Source organism: Opisthorchis viverrini, assembly GCF_000715545.1.
Source record: "Opisthorchis viverrini unplaced genomic scaffold opera_v5_412, whole genome shotgun sequence".
In the NCBI taxonomy this organism is placed as follows: Eukaryota; Metazoa; Platyhelminthes; class Trematoda; order Opisthorchiida; family Opisthorchiidae; genus Opisthorchis; species Opisthorchis viverrini.
Window position 1 is genome coordinate 235,440 of NW_008752069.1, and position 27,110 is coordinate 262,549.

The 27,110-nt window shown below is 42.2% G+C and overlaps 1 protein-coding gene across 1 annotated transcript in view; it reads left to right on the forward strand.

Moving 5' to 3' along the window:
- T265_10826 (hypothetical protein) overlaps positions 1 to 17,032 on the forward strand; it is a gene marked incomplete at both ends in the record, with an annotated part of 28,159 nt that extends 11,127 nt beyond the window's left edge. Inside the window, 3 exons of the mRNA XM_009177305.1 lie at positions 8,218 to 8,442; positions 10,825 to 10,966; positions 15,694 to 17,032. Of these exons, the coding sequence (XP_009175569.1) occupies positions 8,218 to 8,442; positions 10,825 to 10,966; positions 15,694 to 16,225 (899 nt within the window). The remainder of the gene's footprint in view (positions 1 to 8,217; positions 8,443 to 10,824; positions 10,967 to 15,693) is intronic.
- Positions 17,033 to 27,110: the final 10,078 nt, after the last annotated feature.

Sequence of the window (27,110 nt, forward strand, 5' to 3'; positions counted from 1 at the left end):
TGCTTTCTGGTTGATCTCACGGATTCAAAAGGGCTGATTTCTTCACTTTCCAGTGGTAACAGCTCATATAAATACGCTCCGACGTCAGAAACCACTCTGTTTATCTTATTCAGTTTGTGAAATGATCCAAAGGCCCATGAAGAACAAAAAGATGGTTGGGTATTCTCACTGATATCCACCCCCGAAAGTGATTGTATTTTTTATCAACCTTGTCGCTGTTCGCATTCAAGGAGCTTAATGTGGTCGAGCCCAGCTAGGAGCATCGTTATAGCAACCTATGTCGGTTTAAACGCAAGTTCTTTGCTGAGCTGCCACTACAAAAACTAGAGCCACAAGACGCAGCCCGGGGCACTGAAGTGTCTAATCTTGTTATTTAGCCAGGATTAATATACCTTTTCCTAAAGTAATTTGGAGAAAAAATTTACTAATCAAGGACTCGTATATTGCAGCTTGAAAATTGGAGACAGAACGGGTTGCACCAATGTCCCCCACCGGATCGTAGCTGCCTCGATACAAGAGGTTGTTCAGAGGAAGTTTTTGATATGGTTAAAAAATAGCTTGGCCCTGGTAGGACAGACCTGGCGTGCACCAGAGTTGAAACCGGCCAACAATGGTGTTGAATTTCTCCACAGATCCAGATACCGGACGACAGGGCGACGACAAGCAGATATTCGACGTTATGAATGCCCACGCGCCAAGTGGCCAAACTTTTGTTTCAGCCAGAAGGAACAACATATTGGTGCATTTAGCAGTCTATTCACAAGGATAGCAAGTGAACGGGAAGCTGCACAATGTTTGCGAGAAATAAGCGAGAAATCCGTAGCAGTTTCGACTCCCGTCTATGTATTAACAACATGTCAGTCCGCTGCTGGGCACCGGATGCTTTCTACAGTTCCTGCAAGGTGATGAATGGTTTCCATTACAACATGTGAAAGTTAACCGAATAGGCTATCCTAAGCCCCGAAACCCACAATACGAATTCGATTTTTAACTGCTATTACGTAACATCTCTCAGATTACTTTGATCTAGTTCCGGAATTCTTCTTGTTAGGTTATAAAGACGCTCGCATCTTTATAGCAGCTGATATAGTTGAACCGTGCACAGTGAAACTCACGTTTTTTGTTTTGTACTTTAGTCTGTTTCGAAGGTAACCAAATGAATGCGCGTGTCACGAAAGCTCAAAGGTCAAACACATTCAGTTATCTCGGGCTATCCACTAATCCAAAAGCTTAAAATCCTCACCACTTTTTTGTTCGCTTCACCTGACGAGTATTTGCACTGCAATTCGGACACCAACTTAACGAAGAGACGGGAGGCGAATAGTAAACCGCCTTGGAGAAAATCACACGAAAAGCTGCTCCACATTCAACTTCGGCCTGAGGGGTTTCGAGTCCTCTGGGTTGTTTACTCAAAATGTGATGAGGCAGACTTCGACACTGCCACACGACGTAATCTGGCGGCGTCACGTTACCGTTTTCCGGCTCTCCAGCGGGTCCAAAGTTCATTTTTGTTACGTCTAACGCAGGTTTACATCCGTTGTAAGCATCCACAATGGACGCATAGCAGTCTGTTAGATCTTAATAAAAGGTGTGAGCTCAATAAATCCGCGGTCGCTAGCAGGCGAGGAGAGTAAAAAGCAGCCTGCAAATAACAGCTTACGGAACCGTCATTTGATTTCGGCGTCAACGTCATCTCCATTAGAATTGCTATACACAATTGAGACTGGCCCTAGCCGCCTCATTTTTTCCATCGAATTGATACATGCATCAGTTGATTTCTTTGACAAGTGGGATTTATGAAGACAAACTTGGAAACTTTAGCGCCCAAATGTGCATGACTTGTGTGCACCGACCAACATGCGAGATAATTTGCAGATAGAACACGAATAAATCCAGAAAAACGGAGCAACTTTGGGGCCATAAATGACAAACTGATTGCTGTGCCACTGAACAGAAAATAATACTTCGTGATTCCCCCCGATGTATTTGATGAGCAATTTGATTGTATAATGTGGTTGGAATTGGGTACAATGCACTCCCACTCATAACCCACTGGTAATCAAACGTTTACAACCAAAGCGCCCAGCCCAGTGAACGAATCAGCATCATTCGGCTGTTATATCCACATTCCTCTCTGGACTGCGCTTGTAAGGATTTAGGGCTTTTGGAGTGCACACATTGAGGGACCAGCCAGTAGTGGTCTCCTCTCCAAATCGGGTTCTTCTCAGTGTAGTTTTGAGGTAAACATCAATTATACTTTGTTAAGTGTGAGTAACTTTAGCACTTTGTTTAGGTTACCACATTTATGGAGGAGAATGGCCTTCTACGATATAACGAAAAGGGTGCTCGGAGCAAACCATATGCATCTACCTCTCAACTAAGAAACACGGTGAGAGAGAATCAGCGTGTTCCATTGATGCGTGGCGCACCCTGGACTCAAGGGAATAAACAAAACTGGCTCCAGAAAACCCTATTCTGGGTTAATGGACAAAGTGTTGGCTTTGTTTTAGACGAAGTTTTCACTTTGAAGGAGTTGGTCGGTTAAGCATTCGTCACTTTGCTTATCGGTCGACCAGGTCGTGAACCTGAGGAGAAGTGTTCCCCTTAGTTTGGGACGAGTAATTTTTAGGCAACATATAAAGACTTCACTGACTTCAACAAAATTCCACATGTGTTGAACTTCTGACTGTATAACAGTGCAAATTGCATTACACTTAAAGTAGTATGAGATATTTGAAGTTTCAAATGTGAATTTTGACGCGGAGCCAACCTGTGACACAAACCATGGAACCACCGTTCTTGTAGTGTGTGCCGTCAGTCTCGGACTAGATTCATGGCAACATGCTTTCAGGCAAAAGATGAATTCAGAGTTTTAATGAGATAATCAACAGCATGCTTAACTCAAACTAAGGCGGAATGCAGTGCGATTCTTTTTGAGCGTAAAGCGATGTTGATTGGTCCCAAACCTAGTGTATGATTTTTATTCAAACTCCCACTGAATATGCACGAAGGTCATTCTGTAGACAGCCCAGTCTGAAATGTCGAGCATACCGAACCGAGTAAATTCCGTAAGTAATGATTCGGCACCGTGAAACAATGTGGCCGCCCTCTTAAGGATACGGTTTTTTTAACAGTTTTATCTCTTAGGCAATGTGTAGCAGCCACGTTGATTATCATAATATATTTCGAGGATCTTCTAAACATTAAGTTTCCTGTAAAAATGATCAGAACGGAAGACACCTGTTCCGAAAAGTTCGCTTCATTTCATGTGACATATTTTCACAGAAACAGTAAACTAAACGAGAGCGATACGCACACGATTTCCACACTCTTTGTAGAACACAGCTATCAATGCCAGTGCTGCGTTCATCGGTTCTGAAGAGAACTGGAATAAACATTGCTTCACCAATCATCGCCCAAATTCGGAGAAAGCTTAGCGAAATACACTCATTTGCAAACAAATTTGGTTTTGAAGGAGACACTCCGGACCCAGCTGAATTGCTCGTTTGTGATCTTTCCAGGCCGCCTCATGTTTCAGTCGCTTCGATATTGGAGGTATCAGGATACGTGTAGCACTACTCATAAGGTTGCTGAAAATTCTTCGACAGCCCCGATCGGGTTTCGTGACTGTCGAAGAATTTTCAGTAACCATATGAGTAGCGCATCAGTGAAAACTTTTTCACAAGCTCACTGGGTAGGAAACAATAAAGCCTGTTCCTTGTTGGTGCACTTTGGATTCCTCATCTGAACAAGACTACTCAGTAATAGAGAACATACTGATAGACCACTTCAAAAATTCCTGCAAATGTGGATAAATTCCAGCAATCATTTGGTAAAAATATAGAATATTTGAAGTCAAGTATTACTAATATTAATGTAATGTAGTATATACAACAAAACGCTTTTGTGTAAATACGAATAATATTTGAACTTTTTGATTTCATACTAACGTGTGCGAATTGAGGCTGTGGACCTGATTGCAAAAAAAACGAGTAAAACGTGCGCCGAAGTAATGAGTGCTTAAATGTATGCCTGTGTCCCAGTTGCCAACTACGTGGCCGAGTTGTCGTTCATAAAACTGCGTAGGTCTCCCGTGTTTATGAAGTCCTATGGACACAAACAATTCGTACAAATGTAAACAATACTTGTTTGCGCTTAACTTGGACACGGAGGGAACAAGGGACCTTGGAGGAAAGCTTTCTAAAACTCTTTAGTACAATGATCGGCTTACGTTCCGGTGAACTTTCGTTGCGTTCAAGCAATTGCACGAGGCGAGCACCCAGTTTTCTGAGAAAAGCCATCATATTTTGAAACATTGTTCGCTTATTGTCTTCTTTTATTAAATATCTTACATTTAATGGTATATTGCCATCAGATTGGATCAGACAGTTTGCTTAGGTGATCTAACGATGAGACACTTACTTCTATGTCATTATTTGTGGTACAAAGTGTGAGATACCAGTAAACAAATTGATTTTGTCCATTTCTAGCCCGATACCAGGTCGTCAAAAGTCCTACAAACCAGGGCCAACCTATTTAGCGTCTTTCATTAGAAACTCAGTCGCTCAAGCGAGTTTAAGTGAAAATCTGTCGGTGGGATAATTTTCATGTTACCAGTTCTTTCTGGGGTCCGATGAAAATATGCAAAAGCCACTAACGCTGAAAAACAGGACCGCGAGGCATCATAAATGTAAACCGTATTCTCCTGTGCTCAAGGGATTTACTAACCTTGTAGTCCTCTTTCGCCAACGATGCCGCCTATCAAAGACTTTATTCCAGTAGGGGAATCCACGCACTTTTCAGTTCTTGATACGGTTGATCAGCCACACATCAAATGAGAGTCTAAAGCAGGTCACCCCTTCAAGCCAAGTGTCCAGTCAATACTGACATCTAACATTTTCCTTCCTGATTGCTTCTCCGTCCTAGGATTTTTGAGACGAAGACTCACTTCGCAGGCACTTCAAACAATCTACTCGACAGAGGTCTATTGCAAAAACGCGAGTTATCCTTGCTTAACTTTTAGTTTCTGACACAAGTTATTCGGTATTTCCGATAGCTTCATTATCGTTCGAAGTTCTCAGAATCTAACTGACTGTCATCCATAAAACTAGGGTAACTTACGAGGATTTTCTTTCCAATCTGGCTGTACATCAAGCTGTCTGCATTTAACCAGGGCTACATATCTGAATGTGGATAGAGGTGTTTAACACGCCAAGTACGGACGCACTGGCCAGTGCGAATCGTTTTTTGTCAGAACTGACACCCATGTTACGTCTCAGTGTTTTACTTGGCTGATATATGCATATAGCTCTTGAAAACTCATTTATTCACAGCGTGCATAATCAATATGATTCTCCTGTCATAATCATAGACGTATTAACTTCAGTAGCAGTTAGTGTTGGCTCTTCCTGGTTATTCATAAGTAGCCAAGTCGACTTCCCCAAAACCGTCTGATTATTAGTGGAGATTTCGTCTTGTGAATAAAGGCGATCTCTATGATGAAGAGCCCGGAAGCTGTTTCATCCTTTTTGGGAATTATCGAAATTGCGCACCTCACGAAACTCCAGTAGGGTGTTTTGAACCCGTGGTCTCCCGACCAGTAGCCTGTGAAGTTGTTTCGGAATTCTTTATTCGAACAGTCAGTGTCCTGTCTAAGAAAGAGCTAATTGAACTGCCAGTCAGCCGCCCGTTGGTTAATGTTCAACCTAAGAGCCAGGTGGCTGTGGCTAAGGAACTCTCTTGGGTCTGCACTGGCGATGAGTTCCAATAAGAATGAAACAGCTATAGATAGCCAGGTCGCTGTGGCTAAGAAACTCTCTGGCGACGAGTTCCAATAAGAATGAAACAGCTATAGAATGCTTTTCGGGTCTTTAGAGCGAGCTGGTTAGAATTACAGCACACAATCGACATTATTTTTCGAGATAATACTTCATTCTGTTGAGTACGAATTTGTCCTTGACTGCTTGGGACGGCTACGCGAATTCGGGAAATTTGATTTTCCATCTACTTTGCTTTTCATCTTGGGGTGTGGTTATTCAGTACGGCTGTGAGACTGCAGCAATGGGAGATTTGCGATACTACATGGGAGGTTGTTTCATTAAACCAAACCTTATCTGTCATCTTCATTCGGGCATCGAAAGGCTGTTACATATTTGTTAAGCCTTTTCAGAACCAAAGTCTACTGTTCGAGTATCAGCCGAGCATAAAATTATTGATTGATGCGGTTCCAAAGCAACGAAAAAGTTCAGTATTACGGTCAAGCCTTAGCAAAAAACTCGATTGCTTGCTATCCCGTTGAATACTACTCATTTGGACTTGACTATATTAAAGCAAGTGAATAAGAAGCTGAAATCTTCAAGCCCCCCCCCCACATCATTCGTTTCTTTGAGAAATCCAAATGCATGAACAAGTGGTATCAAAAACTAAACTTTGATGATAAACCCTGGGATTTAAAACTTACGTAGGCGTATATAACATTTGAGTAATTTTGTTGAAACACGCATGCATATTTTACATTGACTGCTTCTCTAACGATGACCATATCATTAATCGCCATTGCATCCTATGCTGTCTTGAACGTGGATTAACGGACTGCTTCTGACAACCTTTGCGNGGGATTTAAAACTTACGTAGGCGTATATACCATTTGAGTAATTTTGTTGAAACACGCATGCATATTTTACATTGACTGCTTCTCTAACGATGACCATATCATTAATCGCCATTGCATCCTATGCTGTCTTGAACGTGGATTAACGGACTGCTTCTGACAACCTTTGCGTAGTGCTGTACTGGGAGGCACGGTACTTTACTGGAATATAAAGGAGTTTACAGATGCCGCTGGTATCTCATTGATAAACAGGCAACTAATGCAAGTATCCACTGTTGTTCCTTCATGTTTAGAAAGGCCAATGACTTGAAACAAGCCTTGCACGTTTGCCCCCTACAGATTTTATTCAACCGGGCGCCAAGAGCTCGCACAAGTTATCTGTGACGTTTCACTATGTGCATGCTTCATTCGTTTTGACTACCGTTAACCAATAAATCCTATTCGGAAGCTAGCTATTTATATATCTTATACAAAAACCTCCCTGGCCGGATAATTAAGTTCCCCCTTCCCGAGGTTTGTATGGACCTAACACAAAGATTCAGTTGGTTGTAAGCACTCTGCATCTTTGGCTGAGCCCAAGTTCACTGGAATTTTTAATAGATGTCCTCGGTTGATTCATTTTATGAATAATGAAGGCCTCTTTTGGAAGTGAATCCACAGAAACCTAATGACGTATGCGTGAGATCAGCTAAGCTTTTTGGGTGGTTTCGAATGCAAATTAAATATGTATTTTTGGCTTGGTGCACAGCTACGTTTGACCGCACGCTAAACTGATATTTTATGTAAATTAGATCCATCAGATGTGTTTTCGATTGCACAACCGTCTTGATGTGAAATAACACTCGGCGTATGGTCGAGCTTGCTTTCATAAAAATCCACTTAATATCCAAAACTTAGTGGATTAAAAAGCTTGCTTGACCTACTGTAATTCATCCGCATCATCAGAAGCTTGACCACAAAACGGTTATCATTTGACCTTTAATTTTAAGGCTGAGACGGAATGACAGGTATTCGGCGGAAAAAGTTGCCAAGTTGTCCTTTTTGTGGCAGTAGGCTACAGAAGTGTGTCCGCACTTTATTCAGGATTAACATGTTCCATAAAACCACTAATGAACCGCAAGAAACGTCAAGTTTTTCTCGTAATTATCAGAACGAATCCAACTGGATTGTAGGTGCACAGGTTATCATTTATTTTCAGCAACAGTGAGTCCACATTCTCAACTGGCAATCTGAGCTGAAAACAGAGCAGCCGAGATCTAACTGCAGAGTCATATATCTGAACAGAAACTAGTGAAAATATGCTTGTTTCAGATGAAAATCTAGAAGTTTCGTTAACAACGCTGGTGATCTTGGATTGAATCATCTTATTTTCTTTGAACTTTGCTCACATAATCTTGAGTCCCGAAGGTCGCAGCATTCCTCGAGGGAAAACTGTCATTATATACCTCGGATGCTCTCATGTCTTACGGCTCTAACAAACGTTTGAACGTGGGCTGTATATTTCACTTACAATTCAAGATAAACAAATTTAAGTGATACTTACGTGCATATCAACTGGTTGTCGCTGTTCCACAGGTTTTTAATGGATTTTCACTTATTTTCCATAGCGATCGACTGCACCGTTAGCAATTGGGGACCATGGAGCGAGTGCAACCACCAGTGTGGCGCTGGAGTTCGTATTCGACGAAGGCGTGTTACCCACCCTGCGGTGAACGGAGGACGTCACTGCCCAGTTCTTGAAGAAACCATGCCTTGTCAGGGGACGAAATGCATATCACGACGTGTTGGGCGTTCCGGAACTTTGATGATTCCATTCATGAACCAAGTACGATGTAAGTGGCATCAACGCTGTTAAGTTTTGGAATAACCTTCCCTGGTAAACTTATTTGCCGTTCGTTATCCTTGATTCCAACACCAGTGAAACGAGAAAACCGAGATTGAGTGGATTGTCCTACAGGAGTTTTTAATACACGGAAATATTAGTAGTTCATGAGTGTCAGCTGGTTGTAGACCAGTTGCCCATTGGTGGGTTCGCCTAGCGTGGCAAGTTGCTCGAGGAATTTTCGTAAACAGTTATGTGGATATCATCAGTTCACCCGGTCACACATTTATCACCTGAGTGTGGGCAAAGCGAATGCTACTCACTCAGAGACAGACAATCGTTTTGCTGTCACTTTTCACAATCCCGGTCTCAAAGGGCTTGAATACAAAAGTTATACAGTGTATGAGGAAAAAAAGGAGCCAAATCTACGCCGTGTGTTGTCTTCAGGTTGTCTTGGAAAAAAGTTGTGTGCATTTGAAATGGTTTACCAGTTTTTGTGAATTCATGATTAAACCCAGTCCTCTGGTGAATGGATATGTAAATGATCGCCAAGGAAAAAGCACCACTAGGAATGAGCTGGATGTTGTAGGAAAAAGACTGTGCCTGCGAGGACTGCGTAGAGCGAAATCGGGACAGACTGTTGGCACAAGTCAACTGGTTGAATTATCGTGTTGAAAATATCGAAGCAAAATGAGGCTGTTATTTACGAGAAGACATAACTTGAAGTGTCTTGGTAATGAAAATGAGTGCTGTTTTCATTCTCTTCAACCTACATCGAAAATGCGTGATTTGTTTGTGTTTGTACGCGGATGAAAACAGGTCAACAGGTTTTCTGTGTATTAGATAAGTCGTCTTGAGCTTCTTAATTCTGAATCCTTGCAAAACAATCTGTCCTTAGGCCGTTCTGAAGACGTTCCGCGTAGACCGAGTACTGTTATCTTGTTTGCTGTTTGGAAACTAACGAAGTTTTTATAAGTAATCTGTTATGAGATTTCTGAGGGTTCTGATCATCGATTACGGGAATTTGTTGGGATCTGTGAAGGTTTTGACATTCTGGCGACACGTAGATTGTGATTTGTACATATCCTTACCTACCGAGACACGTTATCAGGTATAACCTTATCGAAAAAACCGGCTGGACGGGGTAGGCCATAGTTATTGCAGTCTTTTGTTCATCGAGTGGGACAGCTTATGAATGTCCTCCTTCTTCGATTTTTCTTAACAAAGTTGAATGGACGTGTTTCCTAAAATGCACTTCGATGTTTCTGCACACGTGGATATGCAGACAAACGAGGAAGAATCACGTTTTCTTTCCTTTTCAACGTTCTTTTTTCTAACAAGGGATGATTTGAGAGAAGAGTATGAAGTGCCTTTTTATCAGGATTATGGCTTGCGGGAAAACCATAGTAAGACTCTACACAGATGAGGTGCTGAGTCGTGGGGAATTTATTCGCTTTTGGAAACAGAATTTAGTTTACTGTGGAATGACGGCTGACGAGCACCTGGTACAAAGTCCGTTTGCTAGAATGATTCTTGCAGGTGGTAAAACTGGCGCTGGAAACTGACCGTATTCGACTGCGTTGACTGCTGTTTTTATTTGGCAGTTATCTTTCAATGTTGAGACTAGTCCTTTAGAACTGCAAACTTTCAAGTCAAAGCGGGGGGAGTATAAAAAAGGACTTTTGGAGTGCAAGAATCCTTCAAACACCTTGTGGTTCTTTGGTGGTTCTGAGGTCTGGAGAATTCACATTCATTTTACGCTCGTTTAAACAGTCCTCTTGCTGTCCCAATGCAGTTACCCTGGTGAATCTACATAAAGAGAAAGAAACAACCGGCTCGAGTTTCGCTCTCATTGGATCAAAGCAGTATGGATAAATTTAACCGTATACGGGTTTGGACCCTGGACATCCGACGTACTAGACGAGCGTGTTACCAGTAATCCACCAGAATACGGTGGGCGCAAATTAACTGACTATTTTGTTCATTGTCTTCCCTTGAGCCTTTGACAACACATTCTGTTGAGATTCCATGTCAGACCGACCCAGTCACGTTAGGTGCGACAAAACACCAGGCTAATTTCTGGTTCCAGGCTCCAGTCCTTACGACCACACCTTGCTCTTTCCATTATTCCGAGCTGACTAATTTGACTGATCTCTTCAAGTTTACGGAACATGTGCCGTTTGGCGTTTTAGTTGAAAAAGATTCACTAACTAATAAAAGACCATCAAGATCAAAAGACGCTTAATGGTATGCATTGTACTGCACCAAACTTCATCATTTTCCTGTCTTTGCAGTCTGATGGTAAGTCAATCCAGCAAAATGGTCCGCTTTCAGCATGCTTGCATAACTGCGAAAGACTTACTCCGATTTTTTGTTGTTTTCTGCTGTCCAGCCGAAGTCGCCCACCTCCTTCCGATGCGCAGCGACGTACTCCGTTTGACCAGACGATGGGATATGCGTTTTGATGAACGACGTAAACTCTACCTCGGTCGACTCATCCAACAGAACAAGACGGAAGAACCGGAGCCCGATCCGTGAGTTACTCGAATAACGATTAGTTGTGTGCATGAGTTTTAAATGAATTTCTTACTCCGAGTCTGCGACTGTATCAAATCCCAGACATTCTGACTGCTGATAAATAGCTTCATCTCAAAGCAGGGCTTAATGCTGACCAAGTAAGAGTGTAGACTGATTTCCACATAACAAGTCTGGCCGACTCTTGGAAAGTTCAAGTATACAGGACAATTTGTGTTTGCTGAGGAGTAGCCCCAAGTCAAAAAGTAAGGGAATACCCCTTTTCAATAGAAAAATCAAACAATATGTTATGCAGAAAAGTTCAAAACATTCACAAACCAAAAGAGTGCATTAACTCGCTCAAAACGGGCATAAAAAGCAATGCGACGTTGAACGTAACTCACTAGCAGCAGACTTAAACCAAAAAATCACTGTGAGGGTGTTTTTTTCTCCCACAGTTTATGGGATTCCTAATTTTTCGGATATCGAAGAAAACTTGAAAACAGCCGTTAAATTTTACGCTTCAGCTGGAAGTAGCAGACAGATTTGAAATTGAAAATAGTTGATAGATGTTTTACGGTTCAGTCTTTAGTGTCACCGAAATTCCTCCGTCTGAACATAAATTCCAATCTAGTACAAAATCCAGAACCTTTGATTTGTTCGACTATATTTGGTTGGCTAGTGGTATTAATAAAGAGCACGCCATAAATAACCAGTATTCGGGTTTCGGGTTCGTTGAGATATGTTCTAATTTGTTATACCTTGTTGGTATTTGAACAAAACTGATAAGAAATCACCTGCTTTTGAAATTCGGTGGCAGAAATTTCGCCAAAATCTGTTGTTGTGCGCCTGAGTGGACAGCAAGCATGTAGTGACCGATAACCGGTTCATCTAGGCATATCAACCAACATTGACCAACCTTATCACAGACTGCGGTACATGAACGGCACTCCGCGCGCTAATAGGTTCATATCGTCAGAGGTTCAGTGCTCTGTCTCGATGAAAAATGTCACTTTGGGCATGATCCTTTTTCCAAGGTCTTGGCACTGAAGACCATATAATTTGTACTAGAGGGAGGGACTACCAAAGAATCTGCAACATGGTGTCTCCGACAGTTTGGTAGAAAACGAGCATTGGTATTAAATTTGAATACATCACCGGATCACTCAGATTCCCGTTTGACGATGTTAAGTTTTCAGTGTAACCCACTATGGTCAGTATTTCAAGCAGAGCGAAAAGGTATTAATATACATAATTTCTTTGATCTTTTAGTTCTGGACCCTGTCTATAACATCTAAGCTACTTACGAAATCTTTACTCACACGCCTGGGTGTTCAAGGCGTGATAACATTCAGGATTCAACCACATTTTCCATCAAGTTGCTTGGCCTTTTGAGTGTTGCCTTCTCGGGAGTGAAGCCCACCAAAAACAGGCGACGCTTTGTTTAAGGTTAGAGTAACTGTACTTTTTGCTACTAGTGAGGGGGTTTCTGGATCTAACTTGAGGCTACGTCAGTACCAGTTCATGACCTGCACTACACGACTGAAGAATGAGTGACTCTGTTATTTCTTAATTGGATTTTCGGATGGCACGGTACTAAGCTAAAATTGGCTTTAAATGCACAACAACCAGTCGTGAACGGTCCTGCAACGCTTGCCTCGTTTATTAACGACCAGATTGAAGATATGCATTGGTGAATGCTCATACTAAGAGGCATTAGTGCGTTCAACGTCTTCTGCGATGTTCAGACTGAGCCAACAAGGGAAAGGATGGACTCTTTTCAAACGACAGATGAGGACAAAAGTGCTACACACCTGACAGCTACCTACGTTGACAAATGTTTTTAAAGCATACACTACCAACTACCACATGATGTGTTGTGTGATCTCATGAGTTTTGCCTGTAAATTCTCTGCTTATTTAAACTATCAAAGCTGGAAACCTGAATCCGTTTGTGCGACCGTTCCAAACGCAAACTGTATGGTCTTGAGTGATCTTGAAGTTTCAATCAAGGTCGCATCTACAAATTAAGTCAGCTGTTGCTGAAAACCTGAGAAGCACTATGCAGCTGTTTTCAACTTATTGAGCATCAACACCAGTACGAGTCTCACGAAGATTCGGTGGTATTCGAATTCGCGACTTCCGGACTGGTGGATTATAACTACAACGTTTGAGCACGAACAGTACGATTCACTGGCACCCAAGCATCAAAAAAGCGCCACTCATCCTGTAATCACGCAAGCTGCATTACTCGTCAAATGCTAACTTAATCCTCGGGTGAAGAATTTACGGATGAAGGACCCATGAAACTCGTCGGATTTGTTCACATCTCAGCAACTTAGGTACATTCTGTTAGCATCGCCGGGGGGCTTGAAATTTCAGTTGAAATTTCCTCCTTCAAGAGTCGAATCATTATGTGGCTTCGTGCAATGCCCACCGCGGATGATTCCGAACAAGAATGAGATAGCTTCACAGTCCTTCTAGCTCTTTCGGCTGAAGGAAACCTGAAACGGTAAACATATGCCCAACTCTCGTGCAGGGAAGTCTGTTGGTTAATCTGGAACTGTACATTTTAGCAAAAGTTATATACTGTTTGTACGTACGACTTCCGCTATCAATGAACTCCCCCATCCGAATGTGCATCAGAAATATCTCAATCAGAAGTAAATGAAACCAAGCAATAGCATTTTTTCTGGGAGCTTCAAGCTTAAGCGTCCGGATGCACTTGATCGTCTGCGACGAGAAACAGCTCTGTGTAAGTGAATGGTGGACACAGGATGAAGGGGTTGGATGCAACGTAAATCCATATTCAGCATCCTGTTAGCAGAAGGCCTTTAGACTGACAACCGGGACTACAAAGTGGCGGGAGAGGTCAAGCTGTTTGACAAAGTGTCTTAGCCAGACAGGCTTGAGTATGAGGAGTAACCGAACCGCTTTTAGCAAACCACACAAGCCGTCCTTAAATAGACTGATTCTATGATGACAGGTAGGTTACACTTCCAAAAAATAGATATAACCCGGAAGCAAGCTGCAGCAGGATTCCCTAAATTCAACTCTTGACAGACTGCGAGGGACATTCCGAATTATGGGAAGGCTAACTCACATTCCGGCATAGATTCCAGTTTATTGTTGGATTTTAGTAAAGTCTTGATGTTCATAAAAAGCGCAGTTGGACAAATATATGATTGTTTTCATCTGTAAAAATCTTATGATAGTGATGGTGTATTTTAAGTTAAAGGTCGAGACCCAATCACAGCACTCTTCACATTGGATGAATAATTTCATTAAAAGTGCAAAATGTCATCATGTGGTTGAATTTGTCTTGAAAACAGAAAAAATGCTAAAACAGAGATACCCACATGGAAATTCAAGACGTCCTAATTGGTGTACAACAAAATTCACATGTTCATCTTGAAGGCATTTCATGACATTGGACAAGGTCATATCAGAGTAGCATTGGTTTTTTAGTCATAAAGCACAGGTTCGTTTATACTATATCGGGAATTCCTAAAAAGCTCTGATGACGAATAAGATATGGCATTTTATTAAATAATGCTTCCATTTTGTTATCTGCTTATAGACTAAAGGCTTTCGCAAATGTGGCTTCGTAGATTGCTGTGGGTACTGCTTCCACCGTATCCGACAGGCAGGTGATAACGTCGGCTCTGTTATCAGCAAGCGGTCTCTGGTAATCAAGCCATACTGGAAAATATAGAGGGAGACGAGAACACAAGGGATCTAATATGACTGTGGACATTTGTTTCTATCATTTTTATCTCAAAGTGCTCAAACAATCCTTATTGTTTTGCTAAATCCAGGAGCTGAAACTTGACCTACCGCTCTTCGTTTACAGCAGATTTTTTCCAGAAATGCCTGAAATGGTTAAGCTACTTCTGTTTCTGGCTCCCAGCAAATTAATTTTAATCGCATTTGTTGATTCAACATGCAAGCTTATTTAAAAAAGTTGTCATTCTTGAGCTATCTACTCGTGTCAACCCCTCTACAGCTTACAAGGATGGTGGTAATAAAATAGTCCAGCTACCCGGTTCCCTTATTTGGATATGTTCAGATATTATATTTCTATTTGGTCACCATGCGATCACGTAAATATGTCCTGGAACGCCTACTTGATACCAGTGAATTTCGGCGAAAGGAATCAGTTTAAATGTGAATGACTTTCACGAGGTGGATCCAGGGTCACATTTATTTTGTCATAAATCTCACCTCGATCCAACTAAGTAACGCACTCAGGGCGATTTCGGCCAGGGGCTATTGTAATCTATCTCCCATCCCTCTCATCTTGAAGTCCTCATACACCACATGTCCGCCTATTCGAGTTCGGGCTGGGGAAGAACTGTTCCAAGCGAAGGCAATTGGGACCCAGAATACACGAGCCTGACTGGACGAGAACTCTAATAAAACTCCAATTTCGGAAGCTTAGCTGAGTGAAGTTGAGAAGGATGGTGTTGGATTTGATGTCAGCTGTTCGGGTGAAATTAAAACGACAAACGTCACCGACTGATCAGTCACTTATGGTTGATTACTATTTCCATAGTAAAATATATAACCGGAAGAATAATGTATGCTCTGGATGTAAAGAAACTAATCCATAAATGCGATCAACTGGACTATCGTAATTAGCCGACAGACTCGTTTTGGAAATGGCAAACTGCATATTCAATTAGAATGACTATAATAATTCATTCCTCAGTAGTTATTCATCTGAAATCTTTTCTTTGCATTGACAGCTACTGCGCGGTGTACGAAATCACACACACAAATCCGGCTTGTCAAATGCACAATATCCTCTGGCACTACAACAGACCGAGTCGATTGTACGACCAACGACCGAATGACTACGCTTGGGGTCGACGAAACCAAGGATGGCCTTCTCGGAACGGCAGAACTCCAGAAGACATATACACATTTAACCGTAATCCGTATATGCCGGCAGCCCACAGACGTGTGCGGAGATCTACTAGATCAAGTAGATTCGGAAACGATGATCCAGCGGAATTTGGAACTTCTGAGGATTGGAGACAAGCTTGGACAACCCACTCGGCTCTTTTGCAACAAGGACAGCAGATATGTGTCACGTGTTACCCAAGTTACATGCGAGAAGAGCTTGGATTTCGGTGTTCTGGTACCGGATTACTTAATATTGAGACTCGTTGGAGAGCTCTGAGGACAGCGGATTGCCATGGCAAATTCCGTATGCTCAGTATTCCTCAGCGAGCTTGTACCTGTGGCCGTGGGACTGGGTCATTCATTTTTGTTTGATAACATCGGATGAAAGGGAATCAGCAACTTCGAATCAACCTGGCAGAGCGTGATTATTGATATTACCATAATCAGTATACGTTTAAAAAAATCAAAAACAAAAACTGCACATGGGTTTTTATCGAAGTTGGATGTCATCCAGTTTATTTTTTCAGTCATCCCCTCATTGTTTGCTTCGTGATGATTTTCACAGGTTTTCATTGTTTTATCAGTAATTTATTTCTCTAAAATGCGAACCCATCTCTATGCAAGAATAAACTAACACCAATGAAGTTCCTGAAATTTTCAATATCATGTATGAAACCACTTTATCGATATCTCCTTTCCTGCCTACTTGTTTTTTCTACCAAATCGGACATCTATGACATAAGCTATCATCACGACTGATGATATTTTCCCTCGGTATGGATTCCACTTTAAATGAATTTTTCAAACTCAAAATGAAATTTGACTTGAAGGCTATGTGGACACCCGTCGGTCTTCTTGTGTCTGGTGCCTTGTTCCGACGAAGGTTCCTCTGAAAATTCAAGACGTACTTTCTGCCGATCCGACTGTATCAAAATGCTATATCGGCTGTTTTCCAGTCCTGCCCCATGCCACAAATGTACACGCTGAATATTCAATGTCCTTTGGGACATCACCGTTGGCGAAAACGTTCCGCTTCTATTCAACTTCTGACCACAACTCCCCCTCTCTCACCCCACTATTTTTCCATTGTGTGCATCTGTTGTTCACTTCTTAAGCACAAAATTCTAGCTGTACTAGTCTATGAATATTCTATTTGACTAAAACGCATTTGTCAACGGCAAAACTTGGCTTCTGTCTGACGCAGCACTAGCCGGGCTGACGATTCTAAAAGCCCAGATGGCGAAAAAACTTGAATTGGAAGTAACGTTTATTTAGGTTGAAGCTGCATAAATGAAGCGGACAAGATTTTAACCAAGCTTTATTTCCTCCGGGACGGTCACTGTGTGTCACTGTGTGCCTGACGGCGCTCATCCCGGAATCGTGAGCAAGGCTTGAGAACGCTTAATGTAAGGGAATTTGGACCACCCATTGATGAGATACAGTAATCTCTTACAATATTCATCAGGAAAAAATTTGTCTATATTCGTTGAAAACGGTTCTGAAGTGTGACCAACTCTGCCAGATTTGTGTCTCTCTTGGACGAAGAGATTGAGGATAGTGCACACAATACTAAGGCAGTCACGTGACCACCACTGACCTGTCAGTAGTCTGGAATATGGATTAACCTAATAGCAATCATGGAGAAACATGGTTGTTTATTGTGAATACCATCCACAATATTGGAAAGTGTAGTTGAGATGATCCAGATCGCAAGCGTGTATGTCATATGCGAATAGAGGTTTCTCCAGGGAATGAATTTAGGTAATAGTCTCACCTGTTTGCACCCATTTTCCGCTTCTATCACTATAAACGAGTGTTGCTCATACGAGTGCCGTTCGTGCAGTAGATGAGTGCATGTCCTGTTAGTGAAAGATCGAGAAAAATTACTCAGATATTTCATCCTTATTGGGAATCATAAATAGCGCTCATCTCGCGAGGCTCAGAGAGCTTCGAACCCGCGACATCCCGACTGATGGTTGAAAACTTAACCACGAACTACTCAGCAGTAGTGTGATTACCTCTGTTTCAAATGAATGTCCGAGTCCAGAATTGTTGGAAATGGGAGTCAGCTATTCCGGTTGACATTGTGATGGCCAGCCTATTTGATACACACAAGAAACCTCTGTGAAGACAGAGTAGCTTTATTTTGTTAAGAACGAGAACATCACCCTTAATCCCAAAACTAAATGGATAGTCAATATAATTTCTTCAGAAACAGAATCGCCAACAGTCATGAGAAGTATATTGACACAAACTGATAAGGTTGAATTTTCATCGCTTGCTCAGCAATTGGCTTATCCTTATGCAGGAAAAAGGGAACTGTTAACTGCATCAAGTGCCACGGTATTGCAAGACACAGGGAACCAATGTGAGTTTGTAACTGACACATATCGCTTGTTCATCTTTCAATTTTTATGTATGCGACTTGGTACACCTTATCCGCCTCTGCATTTATTATCAAGAAAACTGGATATCACCCGTTTAACCGAGTGATCTGTTCATACACTCGGGATATCGGGGAAATATCGCTTAGGCACGAACACATGATAATTTGAGTGCTCCTTTCCTGTGGAAGATAAGGAAAGATACCGCATTCTTTTTGCGTACTGCATGCCGTAGTATAGTCCAAGATTTAGGCGTGGCTCAGTGGTTGAGTCCGTGGTTTGAACCCAACCTCTGCATATCGACTGAGCTTGGGCAACCGGACAGTAGCTCGGTTCTCGTGCTTTCTTTGGATAACATTGCAACTAGCCAGCATCAAAATAGCGTTACAGCTGAAAGATCATTATTGGTCAAGTTCGAGAAAAATCCGAAATTTGACTGGATTTTCCTTAATTCGCTGGACAACATGCATAGATATCATAATGGAGTGAGTTTGGGAACCCATAAGTTGTAGCTACCCGAATTAGGTTGCTAGGGAAAACACTTTATACGCTAGCGCAAGCAAACAGTTGTGAGTACACCTCAGTACCAAGGTCGCGCTAAAGAGAACGCTGTGTGCGTCTACTTTTTCATTTGTGAAAGATTAATCTGTCATTTAATTTCGGGCGAGAACGAGTACGATTTAGAAGAGCTTTTGTCAAAATAATCTGAATAAACCATCCTTCAATAGTCACGAATGGAATTTGTCTGGCTCAAGAAGGCCACATTGAAGAGAGATCAGTATTTAACAGACATGCTGTAGAGCTCAAATCAAGCACCAACTAAACGGGGCAAACTCTGATAAAAGCAGACACTAGTTCGGTCGACTGATGCATTCTGGATGCCATCAGACAAGTTCTATTACGAGATGATTTTTAGACTAAGTGAACTGTGCTCACACGGGCTTCGTTCTGCTCAGGTGGCCATAGTCGAGTTGTTCGAAAGCCCTGGGATGGCAAAATACCCGAGTTAAAATCCGAGATATTCAAAGTTTCTGATTTTTAAATCATAAATTAGAGTAAAATACCATGTGCCCACATACGCATAACGGAGCAGTCTGCAAGGGAAAACGTGGAGTGGCAGGAAACTGCAGCAGTTATACACGACCGTCCAGACGATGTAACTCAAAATCCTCGGGTTCTGAGCGACCTTTCAATGTCTCAGATGATTGTCTAAGGAAGAAGCAGGATTGGAAGTAACAAGAACTTTTCAAGCAGCCAAACAAAAGTTCACCCTGAAAATGAGCACTCGGCTTCTTGTAAGAAGTACCCGGTATAGTGGTACAAACTTCCCCATTTAAACTGGACGAAAATGTTACAGTTGCGAACCCCGTTATTCTTGGAATCGCCTTGTTACTACTCTTCAGATGAACGTAATTGGTGAATATAGAAAATTTATGGTGCACCATGCCATCTGCGAGAAAATCTCTGCATCGATTTTTGAAAAAACGGAAGTTCGTTTCACCTCAGTCCTTCTTCAAGACAACGAAGGTTCCAGACCCAATAAGGAGCCCATTCTGGCTTTTACAAAGAGCCCACAGACGTTACTGTGTTATAGCTGACAGTTCACTTCAAAATAGTCACTCTGTGGGCACCGATGATACACTGATCGGTGAACTCATATCGGCTTAACTTGACCGGATCCTTACGCACAGATGAGTACATGGCGTCATTGGTTGGAACATACAGATGAATCAATCACTGGAAGTATTGTACATGCGATGCGGGGAAACTTCTCAAATGCCCAGTAGGCCTCACTGTTCTCAATTTTCTCGTTCTAAATACACCTTCATCGTAGGTCTTACTGAAATTTAGCTGCATGAGAAACCCACCAATTTTTATGATTTACATGTCAGGAGCTGAAGAATTTGATAAATTATTTGCGCCATACTGCGTATGACAGGCACTCACTTTGGAACATTCCTGTCCTACCTCAAAACATCTGCTGAGGGATACCAACCAAGTTTCATTAGTTCAGTGCAAAACCACGTAGTACAGGTGCAGCTAGTCACCAGTACACAATCGAGTAGTTTGGAACCGTCATCTCCACCCAGGGCATCTTCTTAGCGAGAGAGTACTCTACCAGCAGAATAAGTACATTCACAAGACAGCTTGCAATGTCCCACGATTTACCCACACTTAATTAGCAGCACATCTGAGCACCTTGTTTTATCCAACTTAAGCCATTTCTTTACGCCTTTGGTGCTTCAACTATGGTTTGTGGCGATGTTCGCTAGCTTGGTGTTTTACCTGTCGGAATCAATCGTTAAATCGTACAACAACTTGAATGAAATAATCGTGATTTCTTATGCGAGCAGGGTGGGTTTGATGAAAGCCCCATGAGTGACGCATAGGAAACCATGCAATATAGCTTGTAACAATGAAGCTTTTGTGTTAAAAGTGAAAGGTCGCCCAAATAAAAACTACCCATTTTCACAAGGTTGCTGTCCCCGAGTTTCCCTCAACCTTATGATCCACTTGAACCCAAATAGGACTGTTTTCGAGAGATAAACTCATTTGCAAAGCAATTTGGTTTTCACGGGAGACTCGACTGAAACTCTCGTTTATGAAGTTCTTTAACTAAATCTGCTGCACAGTCAGCCCCATGTGTCCGTTGGTAAGATATTCGAGATATCGCAGTAATTTTCAAAAAGGAAACTATTCACAAGGTTGCCGAAAAACTGGACAAATTGCTCACTTATGTGTGATCACATATGTTGAGTTCAACGGAGAGTACTATGAACAATTACGAGGAACACCGATTTCCGGATTTATTACGAAAACTAGAACGGATTGTAATTCCCGATGCGATACATAGATGATACTTTTGTCATCATAAAAAAAGTGGTATGCAGTGATCGCTGTAGAGTACTTCGCGGTTCTTTCAGAACAGATTGGCTTCGCTGACAAAAGGAAATCTTAGCTGAAAATCACCGAGTGTCCTCAAACTACCATCAATAAAACCAACCCCCTTGGTCGAACAAAAACCACAATAGTACCATTTTCATGGCAGTGCGATTCAACCACCTTCTGTACATTCACACATGAATTCACCTGAATCCGAATCCCCATTACCTTTTCTGTCCATTCCACCAATGCACAGCACATTAATTCGAGTTCCATAAATGTCAAATGAATTGGCTGGCGGCGGTCACGCAAAAGTTAACGTATGTTTCCACTTGACTTATATTGGGTCACTAGGCCAAACGCACGTGGTAATGGATTTTATTCGTCGGGCAAATTTATTACGCATTTATTTTGCGCATTTTATTGTCCACTTTGATGTAAGGTCATTTTGGAAGGGAATTCTGATGGTGGGGTCACAGCCAAACATGGAAGACAGACAACCAGATGCCTTGTGAGTTATGTGTGGTTAATCGAGTCTCTTCCAAGGTAGTTGTCCAAATCAATTGGGCCTTATGCATTTTCCCGGGGGATATCCATTGCCAGTCAGGCCACCTTACGAACCCTCTCATTTCATTAGGAATAGAGTGACCTTTTTTATCGTCGAAGGGTGGGGAAATGGTTTGCACGGATTTATGCTCTCTAGGTTATCGAATCCGGTAAGTTCAGCGTTGGAGGGTTTGCGGGGCTAATTATACCGCCCTTGAACTCCAGTTCCATTTTTGATTTATGGATGCCTGATGTAAAATTGCGCGCATGTAGAGACGGTGAATTTCAGCGTTTAAAACAATCACATTGCAACGGTGAGCTAACCCTAACACGCTCGTCTTCCATGCTAGAAGTCTTTAGTTCAACCTCCTGCATGGTTGAGGACATACTTTATAATAAACCCAAACAAGAACTAAACTTCAGTTCGCTGTTTGTTCTCTTTGATGTGCAATAACTGGATTACTCGCAGCAACGGGAGTTATTCAAACAAGACTGATCTGGGCACCATTGATTCACCTTCTTGCGAGTGATGATAATTCGGTTTTATGGCATCAGGCGTGTTAAATTTGTCGGGATTTTATTGATTTTCCGTGAACATCCGAACGCTAGACATGAAAGCTTGAATAAGTGCACTGCTCGAGCCCCCAGCGTGATTGATCATTTGACCAGTGCGCACTGGTGATGTCTCCTCTTATGGTGACGAGACGTTTGCAAGTCGTTTGCCAAGCTCGGCGAACAGATCAACACTTAATAAACTCATCCGAGCTACCAATACTTCGATCCTGTGTTCGCTGGACAGTTCTACAAACATCTTCGGCGAACAATCAACACTTAATAAACTCATCCGAGCTACCAATACTTCGATCCTGTGTTCGCTGGACAGTTCTACAAACATCTTTTATGTCACGATATGGCAGTAAGGTCTTCATTTTCTGTGGGGTTTCTTATAATCTCAGCTACGAAGGTAAATAAAAAAGGGAATCACACTGCTTCCGACTCCTGAAACTTTAACACCAAAAAAATTATCCTCAAGCTGTGCGATATCACTTATCACTTATCACCGCAGTATTCAGGGTTGAAATCTGAGGACAAGCATAGTTCCACTAGAAATCGGTCGACTGAGTATTGACTGATGAAGCAGTTTTTATGCCTCCGTGTACTCATGTGGTGCATGATATTTATACTCCCTGCAAACTGAGTACGAAGTTCATCAGTACGGAGCAGGTGTGACAGGTTCTGGATTGCATCTACAACGCTATTCACAAATATTTATCTACTTTTGGTAACTCCGGTGCACTCACTAGCTCAGTTCAAATATTCAAGCCTGAATGTACCTGAATGTGGCTTTTCGATAGAAAAAGCTGATCGCCATCATGTTTCGTGTTTCAGGATTATGGAATCCTGAAGAAAAATCGAACATCAAGAGGGCACGGTCCATCTCAGTGGTCGTCTTGGCTGCGGTTTCAAACTAAACGGAACTGAGGTGCTTGTTTAGTTCATCTGTCAACGGATTATAGGCTAGCATCAAAGTGCACATCTTCCCCTATTTGATAACCTAAAGGAACTCAATAAACGATCCTTATATGGAGGTAGCCCACGACAGCAGCATTTCTTTCTTCGCAAACTGGGGGTTTATGCCTCTATTTGTCATCTTAGACAAGTTGGTCATCGATTTGTATCAAACACACATTGATGTGATCTGGCAATGAAAACGCTTTATAGGTCTCTGGTCACTTTCAAGTATATTGTTGAACTGAAGTAATGTATTACTGCGTTAAGTAGTTTCAGAAAATCCCCTACATTCCAGGCCTGAGAACTCAGATAACCTCGAACTGAAAGAATGGAAGCACAGACCCCGCATGTGGCTGCTAGTCTAGGTCTTCAGCAATCGATTTTCTTAAAAGTACCGGAATGTGAACTCCAGTGAGCCGGTCATATAGTTCTGGAATCACCCAGATAACGGTCCTGTTGAAGCGATGTGGCACCAGGAGAATCACCCTAGAATGGCTTTAGTGAACGCAAAACTGGGGTCCAGTATGTCTTCTTTTAGCATCGACTCATCAGCATACCGACATCCGGAAGTAGGGAGGAATTTTAAACAGGCAAGACTTGGGTGACCATCCGGGCTGCCTCACTCTTGTAAACTTCAACCCTTGGATTGTTGACAGTCCATGTAATTACTCCGTGCATACAGGAACTACTGCAATGGCAAAACTTAGTTTTATCGCACAGATAGCACTCAGAATGTTGTTTCGAAAACACTTGGAGAGATATAAGGCAAAAGCATCGATCAGTTACAGCGAAATACGTTCGTCCATTCGAATGCGATAACCAAGGTCTGACTAGGTCTGTTAGATCTACAATAGCACACTTGCCCCACAGGCTGGACATTCAACAGTCGACCAAAGATATAGGCTGTTGGAGAGAGTTAATTAAGACAAAACTAGAGTGATGTGGTGTGGCTTAACCAGAATAACTGCGCCTGGGTGGAATGGCTAATGTTCAGGTGATGGCAACGTGAATACTAACCCTCCCAGTTACCAGTAATTACCACTGTTTTTCCTCATGCTATGCAAAACATCTTTGCAACAAGTTATTTTGCCTCGTGATTCACATTGGGGCACTAGGCAAAATTCAGGTTCCTGGAATCCGGTATTACATGTGCTTGGCGCAAACTCCACAGGGTCATGACTTTTCACTTGAATGTCGACATTAAACACATGACGTTGTGTACTGAGCATTTGAGTATGATTCCAGACAAAGCGAAATTTTCTTTCGCACATCCACAAGGTTGTCTCAAAAACCAGAATAAAAGTGACATTTCATTAACGAATGGTGTGATTCGGTTCTTATTAGTCAACTGCCCCACGGAGGAGCACTGTCCTTGTTGAAGCATCGTGCTTTTTGTTGACACGTAGCAGCTTTCACTGACAAACGCCTATGCTGAATCTAACTACTCTAGTCAATCTCACTGTGTCACTGCAAATGAATGAGGTTCAACGGTTCAAACCAATCGAATATCGATTGTATCGGGATTTGACGTGAAGTTTGAGGCGCCTGGTATCTGAGAGTGATGGTAGAGAACGCGCATATATGAGAGGTCATTGCACCTGCAACCACTGACACAGGAGATAATGGATATGCAAACAAACGTATCCAGGTGACGGTTATGCGTTCAAAGTTTTCAAGACACGCAGGTCCAGTTTAACAGAACAGCTAGCTGGTGGCTGTTTTTGCCCCAGTGAAAGAACAAACAGTACGGCTTTTACGCCCAAATTGCGTATTTCTGTATGTGGGACAAATAACTGGGCACGGATATAGCACGGATATAGCACCAAGATGAATGCACGAACCAACAGCTGGGCAGTCAGTAATGAATAATCCAACGACCCAAAATAGTTTTGTTTGTGCGTTATCCCGGCTTTTTTACCATGTGCAATACACCGATATTGGGAACCAGCAGGAAGAAGCAAAGTTTCGATGGACATTTTCACATTAATTACAACATCTCCTTGAAAAACGGAATTTTTTGCATCTGACTAAAGTTTTTGTCCAGCATTTTTGTCAATTCGTTGTGGTCGATGTTCGGAAAACACGCTGAGAGGAGTACGGATGCGTGTAACTGTTGATGACTTGCTCCTTAACAGTCAAGTAGGTCCGGTTTAAAATACTCAACGTGTACCGTCGAACGGATACGACGCAGATCGGATCCCGAGCAATGGTATGTCCACCATTACCCATCATCGTCATCATCATCATCACCATCATCAGATGAAAATCACTCGCCAGGGGGGAGTACCAGATCACAAGATATTTCAGCGTAGCTGCGCCTCAGCGTCTTCGGACAGTCACCTACCATAAATGTCAAACTAAGTCTCTAGTTTTTTATCCGTCATTTATCGAACTGTATGTTCATAAAGGATGAGAACTTCTTATTGGTTGGACATATAAAGCGGGGGCTGCATCAGTGAAATCGGATACAATAGTTCTCCTCGTCGATGAAACAAATCACGGTTCAAATAAAAAACATCATTTCCGATCGCTAAGTGCACATTGTGACAGTAATTGTATCATATTTTTTCCTAAATATCAAAATGTTTTGCTGACCGAAAGTAAGATTGTCAGCTGCAGATCACCCGCAGAAGGGAAAATTGACATAATATGGACTGTGGCTTTCATTGTCTGTCCAAAACTCTGCACCGTCAACAATTTTACACGTCAAGACAAACTATTTACCAGCATTCCCTCCATATTCTCGTCAACTGTTTGCTGCAAATATTCGTGATAAGCGCTTTCTTTTATGTCCGTTTGTGCCCGGTATAGGAGGGACTTTTGTCCACTTACCGCCCCTCGAAATACACTGCCCTGTAATTGTTCAAAGTGACCGGAATGGTTGCGCAACGGTAACGAACAGATCTTAAGCACCATTTAGTTGTCTTTGGTGCAGTTATGATGCGATTCATCACAAGTTTGATGATGCCGGGCAAACGAGACTGGGAACGGGCTCTTAGAAAAATGCGGATGTCCAAAAACAAATTGGTGTTCTTGTTTCGTAACCAACAGGTAGACTATGCAAGTTATAAAAGACTGAAAGCAAATAATCAGAAGTGGAGTCAAGCTATTTTCTTGAATGATGGGCCTGGAAGACATTCGATGTGATCCAATGAATTTAGCTGAATAATGAGACTCATGTCCTCTGGGACAAATGTTGCGAAAGTATGTGTACGAGCGGGATTCAAAATGCACCGCCTTCGCTGCCTTTGTAGTTTGTTCCCTTTGATCGGTGGAACAGTCTCTGAAGCGCTGAAGATATATAGGCAATCTCAAGACGACGGTTCGAAAGCATCTTTCTCCCCGCAGTTTGTAGTGAACGTTAACCAATGTTCTGCAGCGCTAATACCATTCCACTGGACCGTACTCCAATTAAACACTGTTCAACGCTGTGACCATGCTCTCTCTTTCCCATTCACTGAAAAGTAGTAGAAGCCTTACTGTCAGTGGATTTCCAGAAATCAGGCGCCCTGATCACGATACACGCTCGTCTGTCTCGGTTCCCATTACAATGACCATGTTAGTGTGATGACGACCACAAGCTCAGTGTTACGCATGCGTCCCTCGAACGTGTTTTTGACGCATATTCACACCGATAAATCAGTTCATTGTAGAGGGAAATAGAGATGTAATGGGCGCCTTACAAGTGANGGAAAGAGAGCTGTAATGGGCGCCTTACAAGTGAAAGTCTGACCTAGTAAAACTTGTCACCAGGTGATTTAGCACAGCTTAAACAACCGTTAGTCGTGTGATTCCGGTACCCTTTATCCCCTCGTTCTCGCTCTCATCCTTGTTGTCACCACTAAAAGCCACGGGGAGATGTAAAAACAGCATGTAAACGGGATTCTCGATCCGCTTTGTCTTGGCTGAAATCGGGGAAGTTTTTGCCATCC